Raw genomic sequence first — 26,834 nt, 5'->3', positions numbered from 1 at the left:
TATGCATTGAAAAGACCAATTGAGGAAATATTACAGGAGATAAGAGAGGCCACCTGTGCTTGGGTGGGGCTCCAGTAATTAGAGCTACTGTTATAAATAGCAGCGTGCTAGTTTGGCCGTTGTTCAGTTCTTCAGGACCGTGCCTCGCTGTTTCTGAACTTTGTGATTTTTTCATGCCTTTGTCACCAAAGCAGAGTAAAGTGTGTGTGTGTTTCACTTCGTGGGAAGGAGGGCTGTGACGTTTCTTCACAGCTACTAGCTAAGTACGTAAGACTGATTAAGGGACTTGTACAGCCTACAAGGTTGTTTTGGGGAAGAGTGCTCTTTGCAATACAAAAAGGGTGCTTTGTTTCTTTTGAATTTTGTGATAAAGGACATTGTTTTGAACTTTCAAACGTATGTGTGTCTGAAATTTGTACCTGTGAATTTTCAGGAGGCTTCTACCAGAGAGCCCGGCAGAACATTACCAAAGTTGAAAATTTATTATTTTTAAAATATGTCTTGCAACAAAGTTTGGAAATAATCTTCATATTAAATCCTTGTATGCAGATAGTAATAGATTGCAATAGGTAAAAGATTCTACTCTATATAGACCTGATTTAAACACTAACAGTATTATTTTATGTTTAGTTTTTAATTACATGTATTTTTTTCTTTATGCACAACGAAATTCCTTTCCTTTTTTTATAATAAAAGCAATTGAAATTGGTATTTCAGTTCCACAAGACTTCATTTGTGCAGGATTTAAAACAAATTATATTTAAATAATAATAATAATAGTAGTAGTAGTAGTAGTTGTTGTTGTTATTATTATTATTCCCAAAAACTCTTCATAAAAAAGAAAGATTAAGGAAGCCATAAACAAAACCCAGGCTTACAAGGTTGATTCCTGGATGCATTTTAGATTGCTAATAGCAATGACTCCAACAATGACACTTGTCTAGGAAGCAGTATTGCTGCCTTGATTTATTTAGGCTGATATTGAAAAAGAAATGGTTTAAAAATTGTGACAATCAAAAGAAAGGCATATATAGTTTTAACTGTAAAGCTTTTTATAACATATAAAATGAGATATGTGCATAGTGGAAACACATGGGAGGGGACGTTAATCCATAATTGTTTAAATCTATTTTTTAAAAATTACAATTTTTAAGAAAAATACATGATTTTGAAAGATAAACCACTGCATTAAAATGGCAACAATAATTTTTCATGCTAAACACCTGTAAAATAACTGAAGTCAAAGAAAATATTGATACATTAACTTTTCAATTGTTAAAGAGAATTTTCAGTAGAACACTTGGTTTAGTTTGTTGTAGCAAACAGACACCATAAAGGCCAACTATGTTATAAATTTTTTGCACTGTAGCTTTCTTCATGTAATGAATGGAATATTAACACTCTTTTGGTCTCTCTGTACACCCACATACACACAGAATAGTATATACAGTGGGGAAAAATTATTGTGCAAATTCTCTCACTTAAAAAGATGAGAGAGACCTGTAATTGACATCATAGGTAGACCTCAACAATGAGAGACATGAGAAAACACATCCAAAAAATCAAATTATCTGATTTTTAACAAATTTATTTGCAAATTATGGTGGAAAATAAGTATTTGGTCAATAACAAAAGTTCATCTGAATGCTTTGTTATATACCCTTTGTTGGCAATGACAGAGGTCAAACATTTTCTGTAAGTTCTCACAGGGTTGACACACACTGTTGCTGGTATGTTGGCCCATTCATCAATGCAGATCTTCTCAAGAGCAGTGATGTTTTGGGGCTGTCGCTGGGCAACATGGACGTTCAACTCCCTCCAAAAGTTTTTTATAAGGTTGAGATCTGGAGACTGGCTAGGCCACTCCAGGACCTTAAAATGCTTCTTACGAAGCCACTCCTTCGTTGCCCTGGCAGTGTATTTGGGATCATTGTCATGCTGAAAGATCCAGCCACTTTTCATCTTCAGTGCCCTTGCTGATGGAAGGTGGTTTGCACTCAAAATCTCACAATACATGGCCCCAATTATTCTTTCATGTACACAGATCAGTCGTCCTGGTCCCTTTGCAGAAAAACAGCCCCAAAACATGATGTTGCCACCCCCATGCTTCACAGTAAGTATGATGTTCTTTGGATGCAGCTCAGCATTCTTCCTCCTCCAAACACGACGAGTTGTGTTTCTACCAAACAGTTCTACTGTACTTTGGTTTCATCTGACCATATGACATTCTCCCAATACTCTTTTGGATCATCCAAATGCTCTCTAGCAAACTTCAGACGGGTCATGACGTATACTGACTTAAGCAGGAGGGTTTGTCTGGCACTATAGAATATTGAGTCCCTGGCGGTGTAGTGTGTTACTGATGGTAGCCTTTGTTACGTTAGTCCCAGCTCTCTGCAGGTCATTCACTAGGTTCCCCCATGTGGGTCTGGGATTTTTGCTCACTGTTCTTGTGATCATTTTGACCCAACAGAATGAGATCTTGCGTGTAGTCCCAGATCAAGGGAGATTATCAGTGGTCTTGTATGTCTTCCATTTTCTAATTATTGCTCCCAGAGTTGATTTCTTCACACCAAGTTGCTTGCCTATTGCAGGTTCTGTCTTCCCAGCCTGGTGCAGGGCTACAATTTTGTTTCTGGTGTCCTTCGGCAGCTCTTTGGTCTTCACCAAAGTGGAATGTGGAGTGTGATGGTTTGAGGTTCTGGACAGGTGTCTTTTATACCGATAACAAGTTCAAACAGGTGCCATTACTACAGGTAATGAGTGGAGGACAGAGGAACCTCTTAAAGAAGTTACAGGTCTGTGAGAGCCAGAAATCTTGCTTGTTTGTAGGTGACCAAATACTTATTTTCCACCATAATTTGCAAAGAAATTAGTTAAAAATCAGATAATGTGATTTTCTGGATGTGTTTTCTCATGTTGTCTCTCATGGTTGAGGTCTACCTACGATGTCAATTACAGGCCTCTATCATCTTTTTAAGTGGGAGAACTTACACAATTGGTGTCTGACTAAATACTTCCCCCCCCCACTGTATTGCAGTCAGAAAAAAATACATTAGATAAATTATAAATAATTTTCTTTACAATGGTTGTGCATGCCTTAAAATGATTTAGAATAAGTGTTTTTGATCTTAGATAATTGTAGCACTTTTCTACTGTTCATTCAACTGCTTCTTTTTAAACATTTTTGACCAAATCTGAATAAAAATGTGGCTCTTTTAAGTCTGTGATAATGGAACTTGGTCGCCATTTAGTGATTAAACAAAAAATGAACTGATTATATTAAAGTCTAAATTAGCTAAGTACAGTTTGTATAATTACTTTCATGTATATAGTATTTTTTGTCTTCCGTCATGCAGAAGAATGCTAAGATCCCTGACAAGGAGACACGTCACAATCTCTATTCTCTACGTTTCATTTCCCTTTTCTCCCTCTCTCTCTTCTCCCTCTCTCCATACACACACACACACACACCCCTTTTCCATCATAATACCCCATTCATTTAATAAAATAGACAACAGCTTATATAATACTGTTAGCCTTCAAAATGGCTAAGAGCTCAAGACTAATGAAATATCACATTTCATAGACATGATCATTAATGTTCATTATTTGAAATGTTCTGTACAGAAGGAGCTGAATCAAGACCTAGTAACGTTCCAAGATAGGTTTGTTCTCTAGGATCCAATATTTGTTCAGGTTTAACTGGATGAACTATATTTGCTGGTTGTGGAGTAAGAGTATATTTTTCAAGAAATTCCAGATCTGTTGTTTGCTGATAATCTGTTGGAGGGGCTTGTGAAGGAAGAATTGAATGAGCTGAAGATGTAACAGGAGGCGGCTGTTGTACAAGATCAGACTGAGTTTCATGCATTCGAACAGATATCAGTGTCACTGGCGCACATGTGTCTGATGGTACATTCTGTAGCATTGCCTTGGTATCCACTTGGTAGGTTGTGTTCTGATCCACAAATGGTTTAGAATCACCCTGAAAAGCCTTATCATCTGATGTGTACTGAGCTGGTAATGACACAATTTTTTCATCTGACGAGTTTTGCAGTTCTTCTGCAGACTTCACTCCATGTACGTGATCAGTGTGGTATTTTAGTTTATCCTTTCGTTTAAATGTTGAATTGCAGTATTGACAATTGAAAGGGCGAGCATCTGAATGAATAACCATGTGTTTAGTTAATGTCTTCTTAATTCTGAAGGACTGATTACAAATTTGGCATTTGTATGGTTTCTCACCTGCATTAGAAAACCAATATTAACAGAATAAATATGCTGTCTTTTATATCCTATCTACTTATTTAATCTTTGTTAAATAGCAAAGTATTGTTTCAATTTATTTCTATAGAATGCAGAACATCTGACATATGCATGAGAAAAATCACAAAAGTCACTGATGTTTACTATCATTTCATTTTTTTTAAAAAAAAATATATAATTAATTTTAAGAATAAAGAAAACCTTCCATTTGTTTCAGGTTAGAAACAAGCATCAGGATATGCAAAACTGATATACAACACCAATAATTGATACTCTGTGATTTACAATAAATTCAGTTGAGCTGATTCATGCCAATTGCCAGCCTTGGATCAAAAATGTGCTGAACTAGTTAGGTTAACAGAAAACATTGTAGGCTATGGGAAGATTGGAAGGGGGAGTGAGGTCTTAATTTGTAGTTTTGCTTCAAGAGGATTCCCCCCCACTCCAAAAAAAGTTCGAATAAAAAAATAACTTTAAAATTCACACCTCAATAATCACACAGTTCATTAGTTTTGCTGATGTTTTGGAAACTATGTTTGACTGTTTTGTGTCTTGCATAATTTTAAAGTTATTAATGGGAAGTCAAAATAGCTTTTTGTCTTAGTGATGACATAGGGGGTAGAAATCCATGCTGAATACTATCAGCCACTCAACTTATTTATTTATTTATTTATTTATTGGATTTGTATGCCGTCCCCCTCCGGAGACTCGGGGCGGCTAACAGCAATAATAAGACAGCATATAATAATAATCCAATACTAAAAACAATTAAAAACCCATTATAATAAAAACCAAACATACATACAAACATACCATGCATAAAATTGTTATGGCCAAGGGGGAAAGGGCATCTCAATTCCCCCATGCCTGGCGGCAGAGGTGGGTTTTAAGTAGCTTACGAAAGGCAAGGAGGGTGGGGGCAATTCTAATCTCTGGGGGGAGTTGGTTCCAGAGGGCCGGGGCCGCCACAGAGAAGGCTCTTCCCCTGGGTCCCGCCAAGAGGCATTGTTTAGTTGATGGGACCCGGAGAAGACCCACTCTGTGGGACCTAATTGGTCGCTGGGATTCGTGCAGCAGAAGGCGGTCCCTGAGATAATCTGGTCCGGTGCCATGAAGGGCTTTATAGGTCATAACCAACACTTTGAATTGTGACCGGAAACTGATTGGCAACCAATACAGACTGCGGAGTGTTGGTGTAACATGAGCATATTTGGAAAAGCCCATGATTGCTCTCGCAGCTGCATTCTGCACGATCTGAAGTTTCCGAACACTTTTCAAAGGTAGCCCCATGTAGAGAGCGTTACAGTAGTCGAGCCTCGAGGTGATGAGGACATGAGTGACTGTGAGCAGTGACTCCCGGTCCAAATAGGGTCACAACTGGTGCACCAGGCGAACATGAGCGAACGCCCCCCTCGCCACAGCTGATAGATAGATTGGCCAAAAAAACATATTTTAAAACATTTTGACAACATTCTTTAATGAAAGCATTGGATTGGGGAAAATATTTAGTTAAGTGGGGAACCTTGGAGAGTTCAACAACATGGGATATAGCATAAAGCAAGGAAGGGAATTGGGATAGATTAAGAATCCAAGAGAGTCCTTAGCAAACTGCTAAACTGTGAAAATTAGAATAAAAATAAGAATAATGCTCAAAATGTTCTGGATTAATTATTTTCACTGCCCAAAATAGAGGAAATGAAAAAAAAAAAATGCAAGCATTCCCTTCTGCTGCAAGCAAGTTTTTAAAAACAGAAAAGATCCCAAACTGGATTTTTAGACTAGTCTGATTGTTTACCTGAATGTGTCCTAAAATGCATTTCTAAACTTGATTTCCCCTTAAAAACTTTCTTGCAGACTTCACATTGATGAAATGTTGCTTTGTACCTTTGAAGAAAAGCAAGTTAATAAAATATATTATAATTTATTTATTTTTTGCCAAGAAACGTTTTCAAGATTACCTAAACTAAATTACTATTACATATTTATTCTCATTCCCCACCCCAACCCTCATTTTAAATGGTTCTTCTAGAAATATATGTGCATTTAATTGTTTGCTTGTGGTCAATTTCAATACTTTCACATGAAGTATTAACACAAATAAATGTATAATCCATCAAGAAATTCAGTTCTATCCAGTGATGGGGCTGGAATCACGATATTTTGGGGCAAATTTGTGAGTCAACTTGAAGGGAGAGCTGAGTCACATATATTAATCAAATTTCGATGGCTAGTAGCATGGTAGCAGCAATGAAGCTGGCAAAACGTGTCCTTAAACATTTACTAGTGTACCACTGGTTCTGTCTCTTGTAAAAGGGACATTTTAAAGAAAGAAAAAGATCCTTAATGATGTTCTGATTCTATGTACTATATAATGCGTAGGAGTAAACCACTATGTTATATTTTATATTTTTCATTTTTCTGAAATGATATAAGGTTTCCTGCTTGAACAGGGGGCTGGACTAGAAGACCTCCAAGGTCCCCTCCAACTCTGTTATTCTGTTAGCCATATATAGGTTTGTAATGTAAACATTCATATTCTCCAGTACAAGGGTAAAGATTATTGCAAAATCCAGCTACTCTATGCTAGTTTAAAAACTTACGGCTCGAAGGCTATCTATCCGAACAGAATAAGAGTTATAATCAATTAAATATTGAAGCACATTTTCTACATCTTATTTTTCTTGTTTTTCGATTTCATCTCCCTTTCAACTGCTTGATACACACCCAATAAAATATAAAATTAGATAAGGCATTTAGATCTATAGTATCTTCTATGTTTGTTTCTCACTGTTTTGGGTATCAAGAAACAGGTGGCATGTATTATTGAAATCTTTTCTCCAATGATATTTTCCCTGAGTTGATATGTCCCACCTGTAGGTATGAATATTTATTTTATTTTATATTTATTTATTTATTTGTTTGTTTATTGGATTTGTATGCTGCCCCTCTTGAAGACTCGGAGATTTTGCTTTATATTTGTTATCTAAATCATATTTTCATACTGTTTATAATAATTGAAAATTGTATCTTATCGTACCATAATACACTATATTTCTTCAACATTAGTTTTCAAGGGGTAAAAAGACTATTTTTGGTTCAATTAAGAAAGACTATTTTTGGTTCAATTAAATCCTGATTTAAACAGAACCTGACCCTGGTTCTATTTGGTATATACAAATCAATCTAACATATCCTCAGATGTTGGATATGTTACAACAATATATCAATATTGAATATATTTCAATATTAAATTAAACTTACTTTTGCCACACTTTTTCTCCTAGATGAACACTTTTATAATGAACAGTGAGATGATCTCTTCGGCCAAAGCATTTTCCACATTCCTCACACTGATGGGCTTTCTCTCCTAAGATGAAACAGTGATATATTCTGAATTAATTTAATAAAACTTCCAGCCAAAAAAATTCCAGAGGCATCCAACTATTTCTGATTTGGGGCCCATTCACTTTCTGTCAGTCCAAGCCACCTACAGGGTTATTGTGGAGAAAATAAGAGAAGGGAATATTATGTAGGACACTTTGAGCTATATAAAATAAAGGAAGGAGATAAATAAAATAAATAAATTAGGGATCAGTGTCCAAGGCTCATCAGTACGTGGTAATATATGTGTCACCAAGCCTGGGACAGGGAGAAAAAGTAGGATTTATCAAATTGAAAAAGGTAATGTCAATGCCAATCCTTACCTGAATGTATCTTTTTGTGTTTTGTAAGGTGATCATGGCGAATAAATGCTTTTCCACATTCTTCACATTCATATCTCTTATCATCATGATGGACTCGTAGATGAAGCCAGTATTAACAGGAATACAAGATTAGCATCTGCATGCGTAATGTACCATGATATTCAAATTTGAAAATCTAAATTAGTATAACTGACACTAACATTACATAACTTATATTAAGTGTAACTTAAATCTGAAAATCTAAATTAATATAATCCAATAATAATATAATCTACTCTGAGAGATTGCTATACTATTTCTAGTATATAGTAGATGCTATATATACTAGACACTGGATAGATACTGTGTGCTGCCACTAATTTTATTAAGTCCAAATAGTTTTGAATTTTGGAAGAAAATGGGTCATGGAATCTAGTAGTCTTATTTCCAAGCAGATAGGTAAAAATTGTATTTAAATTTTGTACCCATCTATTTGGAAATATGATAATTCAGATGAGCAAACATTGGTAAGGATTGCTTATCAATAGTCCATTTTTTGCTAACATCTAAAAATAACTTCCACATGAATTTCTCTTATTATAGTAATTCATAAGGAATTTTTAATTCTACTATTTCATGACTAACTACCTATAAATACTATAATAAAGTCATTTAAGAGTATAACTGATTGCAGTATAACAGTATAGGATGTATTAGCCAGAAATGAATGATGTATATGTTTCTTAATTGTTTTTAATAGATGTTTTAGATGATTTTGAGATTTACGTTGTTTTTATCTTTGTTGTGACCCGCCCAGAGTTCTCCGGGAGTTGGGCAGCATACAAGTTAATAAATAAATAAATAAATTTAATAATAATAATAATAATAATAATAATAATAATAATAATAATAATAATATAATTACCTATAGGAGCTTCCATGACGAAAACTCTGTCCACAAATGCTACATAGATGTGGTTTTTCTCCACTGTGAATTCTCAAATGCTCTTTTAAAGTTGTTCTGTAAGGAAGAAATTTTAGATATAAAGAGGATTCCCCCCCCCCCAAATTGCAATAATACAATAATACATTTCATTGTAATGCATTTAAAATGCCCATAGTCCAATTTTCTGCAAAGTGTAACTGACATCTATTGATAATGGACAAACTGTTACCAGATACTGGCAATCCATTCCCAATGATCACTGACAGCTGGGTTTGGCTTTTTTCTGGCATTACTCCCAGCATAGCATGTAGTACTTAGGACATTTAAAAAATATTAGTGCAATACTTTGGGACACCATGTACTGTACATCCACGGTCTTTGGGGTCTCTATAGAAGTGTATGCGTTACTAAAGATAAGTATTTTTATTGTTCTTTTGAAAAGTTATTAGATTCTATCATTTTATTTGGTGTATAGATTACATTTTAATTTTGAAAATTAAACTGTTGTTATTCAATCATTCCTAATAAAACACTGTTGATATTCATAGCCGTATGGGGGAACACAAACCTATTTATCATTTTAAGTCACATGGAATGACAAAATTTAGAATTCTGCTATGCTATATAATTGAATATGTAAATATACAGCATATAAAATAAACTAAGTATGTCGATAGCAGATAAAATGCCTGACAAAAAGGAAAGGAAGAATTTGAAAAAGTCCATTTAACATATTGATCAAAGGATATTCCTATGCCTGTCCATATTCTTGTCTACCACTACCAAGAATCAAGCCCCTGCTGATCTGCCCAGTCTTTATTTGGGTTGTTTCTTAATATGTAGCCTTTCTTAATATGTACAAATGGTTAAATCTCGAATGCCCATCTTTATTAAGTGGGCAAAGCTTTTGGTATAAAAAAGAAAAGGATAGTACTTCCCAAATTAAAATGCATCTTTCTTGAGGATCATTCTGCAGCTGTATAATCCCCAAAGTGGTTGCTGACGTATTAATGATTTCCTAAACCCCCAAAGCAGTCTTTCTGTTTTAATTCAAAGTGCTGTACAACACTGACTTTATCTAACCTAAACAGCAAAAAACCTTCTAACCCCAAAATGTCACTGATATAAAAATGGAGAGCCAGTTTGGTGCAGTAAGTGCTGAACTTTCCTTAGGCACAGAAACTGGCTGGATGATTTTAGACAGTCTCTCTTTTTTAGCCCAATCTATCTCAAAGGGTATTGTGAGGATCATAGGTTTATTCATTGATAAACAAGGTATGTGCATCGAATAAAAACATACACCTGAAAACTTAACATTCAATGGTTTTCCTTGGCTTAGTAGATACAAATGCTGACTGATGAGTAAAGACTTGGGAAGTAAATGGAATGGAATATTCTGAGAAACATATAAGTGCTGATTAGCATCAACAGCAGTTCTCCACTATACAATTATATTGTTCAACTGCTTTTACAATATTTTTAAAAATACTGTATTAGCGAATTTATGGATCTACTTTCTGTTTACTAAAACACAGCATTTGTATTAAGCATACCTTTCTCTAACTGATTTTCCACAAATAAAGCAAGTCCATTTTCTCTTTCCTCCATGAGTGCATTCAATATGGCGCTTCAGATTTCCAGTGTCATTAAACTGACGACCACAAATATCACATGGAAAAGGTCCTAAAAAGACACAGGGATTCAATTTTACATTTATGCAAGTTGAGCACGTGATTTGAATAAACACATATTTTGGAACACAAAAATACAAAACAGAACAAAATAACTCTCTTCATTTTGAAAAACTTAACCACAAGCATATTAATCTTCCATTTTTATTTTTTATTTTTTAATATTTATTTTTATTTTGTTTGACATACAAACATTTAGACATCATACAATACAACATTGAACATCTACAATTTATATATTTACAAGATTTATTTTTTACAATTCTATTTGCTATATCTTTTTCTTAACTTCCACCCAGTTGTATATTTTTTCCCACACTTTGTAATAGTCCTTATTTTGTTGGTTTTGTATCTCATATGTTAATTTGCTAAATTTGGCGCAGTCTAATATTTTTTTAATCACCATTTCTTTGTTTGGAGCCTTTTCTTGTTTCCAAACTTGTGCATATGCTAATCTTGCAGCAGTAAGTAAGTGATTTATTAGGTAATAATTTTCTTTGCTATGATTACCTCTGATTATGCCTAATAAATACATTTCCGGTTTTATCTCAAGTATATAGCCCAGAATTTCTTCCATCCATTTCCGAATTCGGATCCAGAATTTTTTTGCCTCCTTACATTGCCACCATATGTGGTAGTATGTTCCCACCTCTTTTTTACACTTCCAACATTTGTTACTAATATTAACATTCATTTTGGCTAGGCGCGCTGGTGCATAATGCCATCGGAAGAACATTTTGTAAATGATTTTCTTTGTATGGTGTTGACAAAGTCATTTTATAGTTAACTGACCATAGTTTTTCCCAGTCTTCTATCTGAATTGCGTAGCCAAAGTTAGTCATCTAAGCTATCATATTAGGTTTGACTATTTCTTCAATGTTTTCATGATTTAGTAGATAGGTATACATTTTGGTTATAAATTTTTTATCGGATCCTGTCCATATTTTATCTATTTCATTTTCTTTTTTACATATTCCGGATTTCACCAAGTCCTTTTTGTATCTACTTTGAATTTGGTAATATGGTAGCCAATCTATTACTATGTCTTCCTCTTCCATTTTTAAACCCTCCATCATTTCTTTCCCAGAAGTTGCAACTGGTAATTCTGACACAATAAATTAAGTTTACCAAAACTTAACTACCAAAAAGGAAGATATTTTGTACAGCTTTGTATTTTTTTGCATTCTCTTCTTTTTGTAAAACTGAAATACAAACACATTGATATTACATTTTTATGGATAACTTGGTATAACATTAAATTAAGGTGCCATAACTATCAATAGTGACTCCAGGCTTTTAAAATTTCATTGTATGACTGAAATAATCATTTAGCATTATGAGCAAAAACAGCCTCACTGCCTCTTGAAGTGTTCTTGGATAGGAGAAAGCAATTGTTTTAAAAGACATTTATTAAATGAACAATTTTCTTCAAAATGTACTAAATTAGTAATAGCGACTTGCAGAGGGGAAAAAGCCGATTGAAGAGGGCTCTTAAAAAGGAAAGCCATGATTTATCTTTATAAAATTCATTTATTTTTTTAAAAAAATTGAAACACTGGAATGGTTATCCTCTCTTCTATAGCCTGTGTATCCAAGCAAATCTATTGTTTCATGTCAACATCACAAGCACAGCTTTTAAAATTTTCACAACTTCCAAAAACAAGGAGAGAGAAAAATGTTAGAAAGTGTAGTTATATCTTCTATGTTACATGTATTGTAGAAACCCAAGAACTCTAAGTCCTTCTCTATTATATTTTTATTTTGAGATATACTTCAAAAAATAAATATCACCTAATCTCTCTATTTCAAGTGTAATATAGTTGTACTAATGCATTAAATAGAATTGCAGCAATTTTTTTCCTAATAGATTTTAATGACAAAATTGACCCCCCCCCCCCCCGCAAAAAAAAATCAATGTTCTTTTACTTGCCTGATTATTCAGTAAATGCATAAGTTTGTTACATGCGACTAAACAAATAATGAAATATAAACCGGTCAATGTTTCATATGTTACTTTAGTTCTTAGCAATAAAGAAAATGATTTAGGATAAAATTTTAAATCATTTCTGTTCGAAGTCTAAAAGTTTACTGTTTCCAAGAAAACTGGGAAAACAATATAGTGGTACCTCTACCTAAGAACACCTCTACTTATGAACTTTTCTAGATAAAAACCAGGTGTTCAAGATTTTTTTACCTCTTCTCAAGAACCATTTTCCACTTAAAAAACTTGAGCCTCCGAAACTGTGATCAGAAAAAGCAGGAAGAAGCCTCTGTGGGGCCTCTCTACGAATCTCCTGGGAGGAAACAGGGCTGGAAAAGGCGGGGAGAAGCTTCCATGGGGCCTCTCTAGGAATCTCCTAGGAGGAAACAGGGCCTCCACCCTCCCTGTGGTTTCCCCAATCACATGCATTATTTGCTTTTACATTTGATTCCTATGGGAAAAATGTCTTCTTCTTACAAACATTTCTATTTAAGAACCTGGTCATGGAACGAATTAAGTTCGTAAGTAGAGGTACCACTGTATGTCCAAAGGTTTAGTAGCTCACAAAATTATTACATTTAAAAAACAAAACAAACAGGGAGTGATCCTGATAACTTTCCCATGTTCTGGCCCAGCTTCCTGATAACAGACCACAACACATACAACATCCTTATAAAGCTTTTTTTAAATAGTAACTGCTGCTATCTGTCTTTCTTAGCAGTTATTCTAAATTCAAAATAAAGGATATACAAGTCTTTTCTGTGCAATGGAATAACAGTCTGCAATAGTCCAAGCAAAAGAACACAATTTGATAACAGCAGATAACCCACATGAACTTTGCTCTTCTTTGGCAAACATCCCAGAAACAATTTGCAGGGAAACTTGATTATTTCAAACAGGAGCAAAACAGAGGCTTGAATTCCAAGACAAGGACTAGAAATGAATTAAGTTGCTTCCTGCAAATTCCTCAATCATTTTCATCACTTACATAGGCTATGTGAATAGCCAATTATCCTCAAGCCTTACTCCCGAGTAGCTGTTTTCTGGAACCATTCCTGCCTTTTGGCAGCTCCGCGCATGTACGCATTGAGAACAGGCTCCTCCTGTTCTTCTTCTTCACTCTTGTCAGCCTCTGGAGATTTTGAAGGCCCTGGCTGAATCCTACCTGTGGCAATAAGCCTTCTCTAGATTCCAGGCATGGTCCATACGCCTCCCCAGCTTCCTCGCTGTCCAACTCTGCTGCCAGCTGCACAGGCCACTGGCGAATCACAAGACCCCACCTCTCTTCTGTTGTTGGGCTTTTATTATTTTTGCATTTTTCAGAATTCATTGAGAAACAGTTTTTGTAATTTTAAACTAGTGTTAAAAATCAAGTAATTGGTCAGGTTAATGGAAAAGTGGCCTTCCATAAACTTCAGAATGAAATTGTGAAATCAAATAGATAGGCTGAAGTGAAGGAGGCGGAAAATACCCTGTGAACTGCACAATATATACATCGGAACCTCTGGTCACAATCGTAATTCATTCCATGAGTTTGGTCGCAACCCAATTTGATTGTGACTGGAAGCGAGATTGACTGCACATGTGTGTGCAAAAAAAAGTTTGGAAGGAGAAATCGTTGAGGCTGGGGAAATCGCCATGGCTGTGTTTGATCACTATCCAAATATTTGTTTGTGACCAGATACAAAAATTTTGCGAAAATTTTGGTTGTCACCAAATTTGGTATGGTCAGAAATGTTCGTGACCAGAGGTTCTATTGTACTATAATTATCTAACTATAGCTAGATTAACTGAAAATTGTGGGGTTTTTTCTAAACAGCCTCTAAATAAGGATTTGTTTAATTAATTTGTCTAAAAATTGAACCTCACCTTCAAGCAGTTTAAAGAATAGAGATTCAGAAAACTGGTATACAGAATTCAATTCAGCTAATTAATTTAAAGAATATACGCATTTAATATTTTCTTACCTAAATGGAACTTTTCCTGGTGTTTCAATCTCGTAAAACGGGATTTAAAATGCTCTTCACAATAGGTACATTTGAAAGGCTTATTCTGAGTGTGAAGAATTCTGTGTTCTTCCAAGTGAGGTCTTCGTGTGAAAGACTTATTGCAAATCTGTAGCAACAACATTATGCAATGATTAAGTAAAATACACAACTTTGAGCTTCCTGAAGAGAGTCAAGTTATCTGTGAGAATACATACACAAACACAATCTTATCACTCAAAGGAATGAATTATAAATAAATTATATTATATAAATTATAAATTTACATTTACAAATAAGCTGAAGATTTTAGGTGCCAAAATGTACCAAAAAATTAGCTTTACCAATTACTCACATGAATCTATCTGTAAATAAATTGATTAATTACAATACAATGACAAATGTGGATTGGCTTATTCATCGATAATGCATTTTTTATTATCTTTTTGTTAAAAATTTGAGGGTTGTCTTATCTACTGATAGGTGTACATGTGAATACATATGGTAGCTTTCTGGAAATAACTGTACTATGCATTTGCATAGTTATGACTATTTGTTTCTCTGTTTCTTTTGTTAATTTGAACTTTTATCATTATTTTAGCCTATACAGTGATTTACTCAGTGTGGATTGCTACATACTATTTTCTCCACTAAAATTACTTTATTAAACCACCTACCATAAAAGATCATGCATCAATAAGCCACAAAGTCATATTATGGTACTTTTTATTTTTATTATCCTAAACCCAATTGCACAATGCACTAATTACACACTAAAGCACATAATGAAATGTAAGTTTTCCCTTTTTTCTGATAACATTATGATTTAGTAACTTTAGCATAACTTATTTTAGGCACTTATTAGTTATCAGGTCAATGTACTCAAACAACATCCGCATATTACTCTCACAGCATAAAAGTAGCAGCATAACCAAGAGCTTTTCTCCATGTTCTGGAATTTCAAAAATTCCTTCCTACTTTCTTGACGAACATTCTAAAACAATTTACCATAATTCTAAGTAGCAATTAAAACAACAAATTCAAGAACTTCAGTAAATAAATGCACAATCTCTGATTTAGTGAGTGATTTTTTTAAAAAAAATTCAGAAGTATCAAATAATTTCAGTGAAACCAAAATCATACTTACCTCACATTTCCATCCTTCACTTTTTTTCTTTCTGGTAGACAGAAACTCTTGTACATTTTCAGGATGAAATCTGAGAAGGAAATCTACTAAGATATTATTTATTTAATAAATATAACACAATAAGCAAATCACTAGTTTGCATTTTGTTACTGCTTGCGGGCCTAATTGTATAATCATTAAAAAGAAATATTATTCTGTACTGCATATAAAGAAAGCAAAATAATTTAAATTTCTTAATCTATATTCATATTTGAACAGTTATGTATAAAACACAAACTGAAATTTATAATTTGACATCAGCACCAATTTTAACTGTTTTTTAAAATGTCATTAAAGTCATCTTTAAGCACTTTTTGCCCCAATTTACTTAAATCATCTTTCAATATCACCAAATAGAACAGCAGGACATACATTAAAAAGAATACTTAATACTACTGAACATACTGATATCTTACTTCACATGTGTACTTTTTGGTGGAGAGCATATATCTTGATTTGATTCAAGATAACTACACTATATTATTTTAAAAATATGGACAATTTTAGCCAGCCTGAGCTCCTCTAGATTTTCATCATCTCCAGGTAGGGCATGATTGGGAAAGGCTGATATATATTATGTATGCTTTTAACATTCTACATATTTAAAATAAATTGCCATGTAGGCAATAATTTAACTGAATTATTGTTTATATCTAATAAACATGTTATATAATTTTATAATAAAAGGAAACCAAATGATTATTCTATTACCCAAAATGCAATATGATTCAATGATACTTGCCTTTTTACATGCTTTATGAGGGTCTTTTTGGTGGCGTGTAGTTTGTTACAATATGAACATTTGTGTTCCTTTTTATGAAATTCCAATCCACTGTTGTGTTTTTTTCTGTGTACTGTTAAGTTAGATTTGGTTGAATAACGCTGCTGGCAAATATCACATTCAAAAGGTTTTTCACCTGTATGTACTCGAGCATGGCTTTCAAATTTTCCTACAAAATAAAAGATATATATTTCAAAATGAAAAATAGCTGATAAATATATAACTGCCATTCTACTGTATCATTTAACAGTAGCTATCAATCTATACAAGGGAGACTTATATAAAAGCCTGGAATACACAGTAAGTTGTGTAGAAACACACTGTTTTCATCTTTAACAGTGGAACAGTTCTTGTGTTAAAAAATTGCTAAAAAATGGCTGGGATTCTTTTTCTCACTTTAATCTTATACATTATCAATTCCTTTTACCTGTAGTCCTGGAGAACAAAGCAACTAAGGATTAACAAAGATAATTACCTGAATGTGATTCTATAAACTTGTGTAATAAATAAACTATATTAAGATTTAAACTTTAAGTAAACTAAGATTCTAAGCCCATACTACAATATGATAAGCCAATGCAACTTTATTTTTACCTTAAATTGTTCAGATGTTTGATCATCCATAGAATGCAGGATGGTTAGTCTTCATGTAGGCGCTTACACTTGATATTATATGAGCTTTGGCAGCCATAGAAGGCATCTTCAAATGATTTCATGTTTTTGTATTTTTCAAAAATATTTTTAATTGTAGTGTATTTTTTGAATTGTTATTGATTGAGATGGGCAGTTACAAAAATTAAATAATAAATGTTCAATTGAACTGCATACCTAAAATTGCATACTAGGCAAAGGGTATCCAAAATCAGGGATAGACCTTTTCTTCCATTAGATGGCTATACTTCTATTGATACAATAATAAATTGATAAAGTTACCAGAGTTGCCTCATACCAATTGAGAAGCAATAATTTAAAGGGCAGGCCAATAATCTGTAGGCTCTCCAGATACTGTTGAATTGTAGCTCCAAACAATCCCAGTTAGTACAACCAATGGTGAGGGGTAAAAAAAGTTCTACAATTCAGTAGTATAATGGCCAAAAACTTCTACAATAAATAGTACCAAACATGCAAATCTGCTGCAGTGTTTGAAATGAGCTATATGCATTTTTCCTTGCATTGAGTTTATATACCAGTGAAGCTAATTTGCTGTTGAATGAACATTAGGTTTTACAATGCATAGAATTTAGTATTATATATAGTGTATATCACAATGCTAATATATTTTCACAACTATAGAGACACGTTCCCACATTAATTGAAGGCCCCAAGCAACACAGGTAGAATTTGAGTGGAGATGAAATATTTGAAGTGGAGGCGGAGGGGGGGGGGGAGAGACTTTGTGTCTGTATTTTCAAGGTCTCTCTAATTTAACATTAATTATTCATATGAATACTGTTTGCCTGCAACTTGGGTGAATGTGTGAGAGCATGTAGAGTATTCTTGAAAAGCAATTGCAGGCAGATAGTATGACAAGTATAGCAGTGTAGATACTGGTACCTTACAGTTCATTTTTATTGTACTTGTTAGTAAGGCCCAATGAAGTGATTCATTTAGTAGACCTATAGCTCAATTAGATCAAGACAACTGTACAGATGTGGTCATTAAATAACCTACCTTCCCAGGCTGTGACTATTTCATCTTATTTCAGCAGCTAGGAAAGCTCTAACAGCTTTCTGAGCATTTGAAAAATGACTCTTATAAAACAGGAAAAGTTGTACAAAAATCTAATGTCTTCCAACTAGCAATCTAATTAATAGCCAGCTGGATCTTTCTCAGCTCAATTAACTGCAGGATTGTTGCTCTGGGTAAAATAGGAAGGAGCATTATGTACTGTATGTTGCCTTGAATGGTACAGAGATATTGTGTCAGCTTCTGTCGATTTAAGGATTCAGTGAAGCATTAATTTTTACAAAGGATGCCTAAAGTTTTGTATGTCCTGTTAAGTAAATCATGGATATATTTAAAATCTAAAGAATAATCACAATTCTATACATTGAATCTGGCTCTGGATGGTAACCCAAGATTGAAAATGACTTTTTTGATTGCTTTTAAATCTATCACAGACATCCTGCAAAGGTAAGATGAAACATATTCTGATTTACCTGGTCGATCAAATATTTTATCACACTTAGGACACTGCAAACATTTTTTGCTGCTGTTCTGAAGAATCGGTGAAATACATGTAGAAAGATTATCTTCAGAAATATTTCCTGCTGGACCATCTGGTTCATCAACCTCTCCACCATCTTCTTTTTCACTGTGTTGTTCAGACTCTGTATCATCTCCCAAAGTGTCCTCTTCCTGCCCATCAGTGTTGTATTCACTTCCACTGTCCTCCAATTCATTGCTCTCCTTACTAGGATCAATTGTATCTAAATTGGTATCTGATGCATTGCCACTTTCATTGTCACTCTGATCAAACTTGGCTGGGCATTTACGATTTCGCACTGATCGTCTAGTACAAATCACTGATTTCTCAACCATTTTTAGTCCATGTTCTTTTTCCCATGCAGATGATTTGTGGGCTTTGGACAAATGATTTTCCAATGACTTCTTGTAACAAAAATTACGATTGCATAAAGTACATTGATGATTGTTGGCAATTTTAGGAGTTTGTTCAGTTGTCTTTTCTATCTGAGACGGGTTTTTTGTTTTCTCTTCAGATTGTGAAATGGAAACATTTTCACTATTTAGCAATTTAACTGCGTCAATAATATCTAAAAATTTTGCTGCTTCTAAAACTAAAGGTATTTCATTTTTATTTAAGAAAAACTGTGATGTATAAAGAAACTCAAGCAGATGATGGAAAACTGAATGTGTTACATAATCCAAGGTAATAACATTTGTATTTGGGTTTTTGCTCAAATAAGCATGAAAGTAACTGCTCCCAACAGCAACTACTACTTTATGGGAGCTAAACTTCTTTCCATCAACAATTATAAGAAGATCACAAAAAGACGGCTGCTTCTGTCGATCATCATTTAAATATTTAAGTAGATTTTTATTGTATTGCAAAGAAGTTAAAAGCTTTCTTTGATCAGAGAGCAGAGAAAGTTCTTTGGAATATATGAGTTGGTCTGCAATAGCTACTTCTGCAGAATCAGCTTGAGCTTCCTGCTCAGACTCTGTTATAGGAATCTTATTAGTTTGCTCTCTTAGGTGATCAAGATGTATTTTGTCATCTACATTTACATTAAGCCTTCTTCTCTTCTTCATTGCAATCGTGCCACGTTAAAATCAGAACTGTTATAAATAAGCCAAATGTTTCCAAACAAATAGTTGCTTCAATGATACTTGAAGTTATGACCTGCAAATGGATCAAATAATTTTATTTGAAACCAATGAAAAAAACCCTTGATTCATTCCATTTTCTTTAACATCAGTTAATTTACTTCTACATTTGGTGAGTCCTAAAAATTGGCATCCACCCTCTTTCTAGAAAGCAAAAATTCATTTTGAATTGAACCAAAACATTCAAGTTACATGCATGTTATCAAATTGTAAATACGGAAGTACTTATTCCTTTATTTGTGAATAGAAGTAATTGGAAAAATAGCCTGGAAAAGATATTGTACCAGAAAGCATTTAGATCTGTCTCCAGCTGCATTATCTCTTTCATATGTTGCTACTAGTAATGTTACTCAAAGAGACATAGATTTTAAAAAAGTTTATTCTTACTGAATCGCTCTTGCTCGTCTTTAAGCAAAGCAGGGGATAATTGTTAGCATACAGCATGGAAAAAGGGGAATAGAATGCTACGTGACGGTTAATTTGCATACTGGTATATAGTCGGTTTTGGCAGTTGGGAGAATTCTTTTCAATCGTATGCTGACTGTTAGTGAATCTGTATCATAGAAAGCAGATGGATTCTCTTAATGTTAGAGTCCATGAAAGAATATATATATAATGTTCATAGATAGAATATTTAAGATTAGGACAGGATTTAAATGAAGTACAAGGACTGTACTTGAGAAGAGAGGTATAGTTCTGCTGTCAAGTTGTTATTTGTGAAAACAGGAAACAAGTTCCATGAAGAAGAAGAAATAAAATATACAGTGATCCCTCGATTTTCGCGGTCTCGATTTTTGCAAAATGCTATACCACGGTTTTTCAAAAAATAGTAATTAAAAAATACTCCACGGTTTTTTTTTCTATACCACGGTTTTTCCCATCTGATGATGTCATACGTCATCACCAAGAGTCACTTCTCTCTCCCTTTCTCTTCCTTTTTCTCTATCCTTTCTACCTCTTACTCTTTCTTTCTCTCCCTTCTTCAATTTTCTCTCCCTCCCTTTCTCTCTCTTTCCTTTCTCTCCCTCCCTGTGCCTGCCCTGCACCACCCAACAGGGACGGACAGCCCCCGATTGTCGGTTTGTCGCCCCCCCCCACAGAGGGAGATCGGGCTTCGAGGGCAGTGGATCCGCGTCCCCAGCCACCGGCTTGGATTCCCCTCCCGGCGGCATTGGGCTGCCCTGCATCGCTCACGCGCTCGACTGCGGTGGCTGCTTTGGCGGGGAAGGAGGAGTTTGGGGAGAAGATGAAGGCAGCGGGCAGCAGCTGAGGCGAAGCGAGGCGAAGGCGGCGAGGAGCGGCAAATAACAGAGCAGCTCGCGCCCGGTGGGGTCTCTTCTCCCCAGCCAAAGGAGGAATGGCTTGTGTGTGTAACACCAGCCACTGGAGGGAGATCGGGCTGGTGGGGGCGGCGAATCCACGTCCCCAGCCACCGGAGAGAGATCGGGCTGGTGGGGGCGGCGAATCCACCTCCCCAGCCAGGCAGCGGCCGGCCGAGCGAACGGGAGAGCGGCGAGAGAACGAGCGGCCGGCAGGGCGGGCGGGCGAGCGGGTGCTGGGGGGGCGGGGGCAGCCGACATTCAAAGCAATCTGTCGGCTTCCGCACTTTCGTCACTCCCCGCCTCCACCATCTGCGCATGCGCGGCCATGGAAAAAAGGGCGCGCATGCGCAGATGGTGTTTTTACTTCCGCACCACTATACCGTGGAAAATCGATTATCGCGAGAGGTCTTGGAACGTAACCCTCGCGATAATCGAGGGATCACTGTATAAGCTTATATTGGAGTCAGTGTATTTACATGGGGTGGACAAAAAATTGGAAACACTTGACTTTTTGGCATCATAATGTTGGAACATGTTCAAATCAATCAAAACTTGACATATTTTAATGGGTTTGTTAAAATTATGTTATTTGATATGTTTTTTTAAGCTACATTTTTTTTTACAGAAATTTAAGGAAATTGACCTTCTAAAAATGGCAGACCTCTCAGACTTTCAAAGAGGCCAAATTGTTGGTGCTCGAATGGTAGGTGCTAATGTAACAGAAAGTGCCCGAATGTTTGGCGTTTCAAGAGGTAATGTCTCAAAAGTAATGACTGCTTTTGAAAGAGAAGGGAAAACGTCCTCAGCCAAGCACAGGTCTGGTCGAAAGTTGAAGTTGTCTGAGAGAGACCGTCAGACTCTAAAGCGAATTGTGAGCGGATCACAAGAACACAGCTCCTAAAATCACTGCAGAGCTCAATAGACACGTACAGAACCCAGTTTCCACAAAAACTATTTGAAGGGAGCTTCACAAATCTGGATTCCACAGAAGAGCTCCAATTAGAAAACCTCTGCTCTCAAAGACAAATATTTCAAAGCATTTAGAGCGGTGTAGAAACCACCAGAAATGGTCCCTCGAGCAGTGGCAAAATGTGATTTTCTCTGGCGAATCATCGTTTACCATTTTTCCGACCTCTGGCTGTGTTTATGTTTGGAGATAGCCAAAAGAATCATTTCATCAGACTGCCTTCTCCCAACCGTCAAACATGGTGGGGGTTCAGCGATGATCTGGGGTGCTATTTCTTGGAAATCTGCCAGGCCAATCATTTCCCTTCATGGAAGAATTAACAGCCATCACTATTTAGGAATTTTGGCCGATCAAATTCATCCTATGGTTCAAGAACTGTTTCCAGAGGGGGATGCCATCTTTCAAGATGATAATGCACCAATCCATAAAGCAAGAATTGTTAAAGAATGGCACGAGGAACATTCTAATTAAGTTCAGCATCTCATCTGGCCACTACAATCACCAGACCTCAACATTATTGAGCATTTATGGTCGATTTTAGAGATTCAAGTAAGAAGTCCATTTCCACCACCATCGTCTCTAAAAGAACTGGAGGGTGCTTTAACTGAAGAATGGGCTAAAATTCCTTTGGAAACAATTCACAATTTGTATAATCAATACCTCGGAGGATTGAGGCTGTATTTGCCGTAAAAAGTGGACCAACACCATATTAAAAGATATTTTGATGATTTTTCAAGATGTTTCCATCTTGTTGTCCACCCCCTGTATGGACTCAATATACATTGTTGCACAATTCTGCTATGATAATGCCCTGCTAAGTGAAGTGAAAAAGATCACTTAAAAACATAAATCTCATAGAAAGCCAACATAATGGGTTATGGGCCCCAAAAATACCCATAATAATTTGTTGTGCTTCATTAAAGTTTAATAATAAAAAGAAAAGACAGTTGTGGAAAAGACAGTTGAAGGCTGTGGCAGTTGGTGGTGTTAACTGCAGTAGCCAGAATTTTTATGTATGAGGAGAACATGTAAAGGCACAGAATTAAAAGTGCATTTTTTTCTATGAAGATTTATCAAAATGTCTGGGGATATGATACAAAAGTCAGTAATCAGCAAATTGAATGGAGAAAACTACAGTTCATGATGTATGAGTGAAGTTATTATTGGAGCCCGAAGGCTTATGCTATCTTATTGAGCAAGATCATCAAGAACAGTGGAAGCACCAGATTAGCTGAGAGTAATATGGATAAAGCATTAAAGATGAAGAAGATGCTTCAGATGTGGGTCTGACAAATATCTTATTGGATAATGTTCAGAGAAACAGAATACCAAGAATGAATAAAACTTCCAAAGCTATAGAAGAAACCTGAGAAGATGATGTGCAGAGAAAATGATGGAGAGTAGGACAAAATACAACACTGGGTGGCTGGCTCAGGGGCATCAAATCATATGAGTTATAATAAAAAAAATTTTTTGCCAGTTAGAAAACAAGAAGAGTCAGATGGATGGGTCGAGATGGCTGATGGACAGGAGATAAGAATACAGCGGTCAGAAGGACGAAGATATCAGCACTGAAACATCCAGATCAAGACACCAATGTGTGGAACAATGTTATGTGGGTTCCAGTAGCAATTTATTGTCTGTGTCTAGACTAAATAAGGATGGTTTTTCTGTATTTTCTCTATTGAAAACAATATATGTAAGATAATACACAAGGGCAAAGTGTGTGTAACAGGTAAGATGGAAGGGCCTTCATATGTAATTGAGGGGAAGGAGAATTTGGAAAGGGCAAAAGGATTTTGCAAATTTAAGTGAAGAAAAATGTAAAGTTCCAAATTGCATACATAAATGGCACCGTAGGTTAAGCCATGTGAATTTTGGTTATTTGAATACGATGACAAATGAAAAAGATGAATATAATTTAAAAGTACAAAAATGTGGAAACTATGTAGTGTGTAACTGCTGTAACACTGAAAAAGCAAAGAGAAAAACAATTTCTATCAGACATAATGCAAGGTCAAAAAGAGTAATGGAACTTATACACATTGATGTGCATGGACCAGTATCTTGCAAAAGTGTTAGTGATAAATCTTATTTTTTAACCATTATTGATGATTTTTCCAGATATTGCTTTGTGTAGCCAATGGAGAGTAAGTCAGAGGTACTGAAATGGTTCAAATTCTTTGTTATGTGGTCAAAGAGGAAATTTGGAAATACAATAACTACAATATTAAGTGACAATGGTAGTGAATTTGCAAATAGAAATTTTGAAAATTATTTAATGTCACAAGGAATAAGTCACAGACCCACTCCAAGATATTTTTGCCCTCCCCAGGCATTGAATTATGGATGTGGGCAGTCGGGCATTTGCAATAGCGCACATGCACGCTCTTTCCGCACCCAAAGGAAAAAAGGTTCGCCATCACTGTGCTAGAGTAATGTTAGTAAAAGAGCCACAAAATTGGGAAGAAGTAAATAAAATGCCAAACGAAAAGGCAAGTAGATGGAAAAAGCAGCTTCAGAATAAACTGATTCATTGGGAAAAAATGGAACTTGGAAATTGGTAAAGCTACCAGAAGAAAAGAAGCCAATTGGTTGCAAATGGGTGTTTAATGGCAAATATAATGGAGAAGGCAACATAATGAGGTATAAATCTAGGCTAGTAGCATTGGGATATAATCAAAAGAAAGAAATTGTCTTAGAATACATGCCAACAGAAAATATGCTAGCTGATGTATTTACAAAGCCATTATCAAATGAAGGACATAGAAATTTGATGGATTTGCTAGCAATAAAGAAAAATGTAAATAATGTTTCCCCCTGCAATTGAAATAAGAAATGAATTTATATTGTTTTAGTTTGAAAAAAAATGTACCGGTAAATTATTTCAGCACGGGTATTTTAGCATACAGCATGGAAAAAGGGGAATAAAATGCTACATGGGGGCTAATTTGCATAGTGGCATACAGTCAGTTTTGGCAGTTGGAAGGGAGAATTCTTTTCATTCATATGCTGACTGTTGGTGAATCGGCATCAGAGAGCAGATGGATTCTCTTAATGTAAGAGTTCATAAGAGAATATATATAATGTTCATAGATGGGATATTTAAGATTAGGATAGGATCTAAATGAAGTACAAGGACTGTGTCTATATGTTATTACTTGAGAAGAGAAGTATAGTTCTGCTGTCAAGTTATTATTTGTGAAAACAGAAAACAAGTTCCATGAAGAAGAAATAAAACACATAAGTTTATAATGGAGTCAGTGTATTTACGTACCCAATATACATTTTTGCATAATTCTGCTATAATACCATGACACTTATTATCTGTATCTCATAACTGCTCCTTTGCTTTTTCATTTGGTGGGTAATAACTGGCCCAATGGCCACATTATTAGGGCAAGGAGCAAGATTTATTTATTTATTTATTGGATTTGTATGCCGCCCCTCTCCGCAGACTCGGGTGCAACTATCATCAGTCCTCTAGGACACAGGTCACCAACCTGTGGTCTGTGGATTACCAGTGGTCCATGGGAAAAAATTGGTGGTCTGTGGAGAAATCTTGGTCCCTTGGCCAGATATGGCCAAGTGCAATTAAATCAGTCCAGAAGAGGAGGGGAGGGGAAGGGAGGAGAGGAAAGGGAGGGAAAGGAAGGGGCTACAGCTTTGGAATATGGGACTGATTTTCCCATCAACATCAGCAAGCCACCATCAAATAAACTTCAATTATTCTGTAGTAATTACACTATCTTTAATAATTTGTAACAGTTAAACAACCTTTAAAGATTTTATGATTAAATAAGCATTTACTATTTTGTTGTAATTAAATAAGCATTTATAATTTTATTACGTTAAATAAGTGCCTTTCATATTAATAAAATGGAAGTTTTCTGATCATTATTTTACAAATGTATTTATCTTTTTTCAAAAGACATTAATATTAGTGGCCTGGAGGACTTAAATTAGGAATTAGGATCCGTGGGATTTAAAATTATGAATCTGGTGGTCCGCGGGATTTAAAATTCTGACCTCGATGGTCCCTGAGATCGAAAAGGTTGGGGACCGCTGCTCTAAGAAGCACCATTGTGTTAGTAGAGATTGAGCAAGGAGAAAAGCAGCAGAAGCGTAAAAACATTTTGTTTAGCCTGCATACCGATGCAACACAACGGAGAGGGAAGTAAGTGTGTATGGGGAAGGGGCTTCCACAAGGGGGGAAACCGTCTCCATCGCCTCTTCCACGGCCTCTGTCGCAGGGTGGGCGGGAGAAGGAATCGCCCTTCGCGGCCAGGCGCCTTCCCTTTATCAATGAGGTAGTGACAATGTTCCCTTTTCCTCCACGCACACACACCCACTAACAATAATCCGGCCTTTAACAAGGCGATCCTAACTAGGTTTAAATCAGATCTAACAGGCCAGGTTCACCCAGAAAAGGCAAGGATACTAAAGCCGAGCCTCAGACACGTCGGACTGTCGTTTACCTCTTCACCCCCACCCCCACCTCCCGACCGGGATGGCGAAGAGTAAAAAAACCTGCGCCCCTCGGAAACCCCCTGAACCCACCCGGCCTCCAACGAGGGGAGGAGCCTCTTACCTACCTTCCTCCCCTCGCCGAGGAAAGGGGCAACCAACGGTCCCAGGCGCGCGCTCTCGGAAAGCACGCTCCTCCCCCATTTGC

At 35.8% G+C, this 26,834-nt stretch overlaps 1 protein-coding gene across 2 annotated transcripts; it reads right to left on the bottom strand.

Moving 5' to 3' along the window:
* Positions 1-961: 961 nt before the first annotated feature.
* ZBTB41 (zinc finger and BTB domain containing 41) lies at positions 962-26,834 on the bottom strand. Of its 2 annotated transcripts, none has more exons than XM_070746348.1 (11): positions 26,755-26,834; positions 18,682-19,886; positions 16,484-16,691; positions 15,703-15,772; positions 14,538-14,685; positions 10,452-10,581; positions 8,879-8,973; positions 7,974-8,081; positions 7,531-7,636; positions 6,065-6,153; positions 962-4,248 (listed from the first exon to the last, which is right to left on the bottom strand). In XM_070746348.1, exons 2-11 carry the CDS (start codon positions 19,793-19,795, stop codon positions 3,599-3,601), a joined length of 2,718 nt encoding a protein of 905 aa, XP_070602449.1. In that variant the 5' UTR covers positions 19,796-19,886; positions 26,755-26,834; the 3' UTR covers positions 962-3,598. The 2 variants fall into 2 exon arrangements, with proteins under 2 accessions (XP_070602449.1, XP_070602450.1); XM_070746349.1 differs by having other exon boundaries at positions 26,751-26,788.

Source organism: Erythrolamprus reginae, chromosome 3, assembly GCF_031021105.1.
Source record: "Erythrolamprus reginae isolate rEryReg1 chromosome 3, rEryReg1.hap1, whole genome shotgun sequence".
NCBI lineage: Eukaryota > Metazoa > Chordata > Lepidosauria > Squamata > Dipsadidae > Erythrolamprus > Erythrolamprus reginae.
Note: the sequence above shows the minus strand (reverse complement) of the source record. Positions and strands in the feature narration are given on the sequence as shown.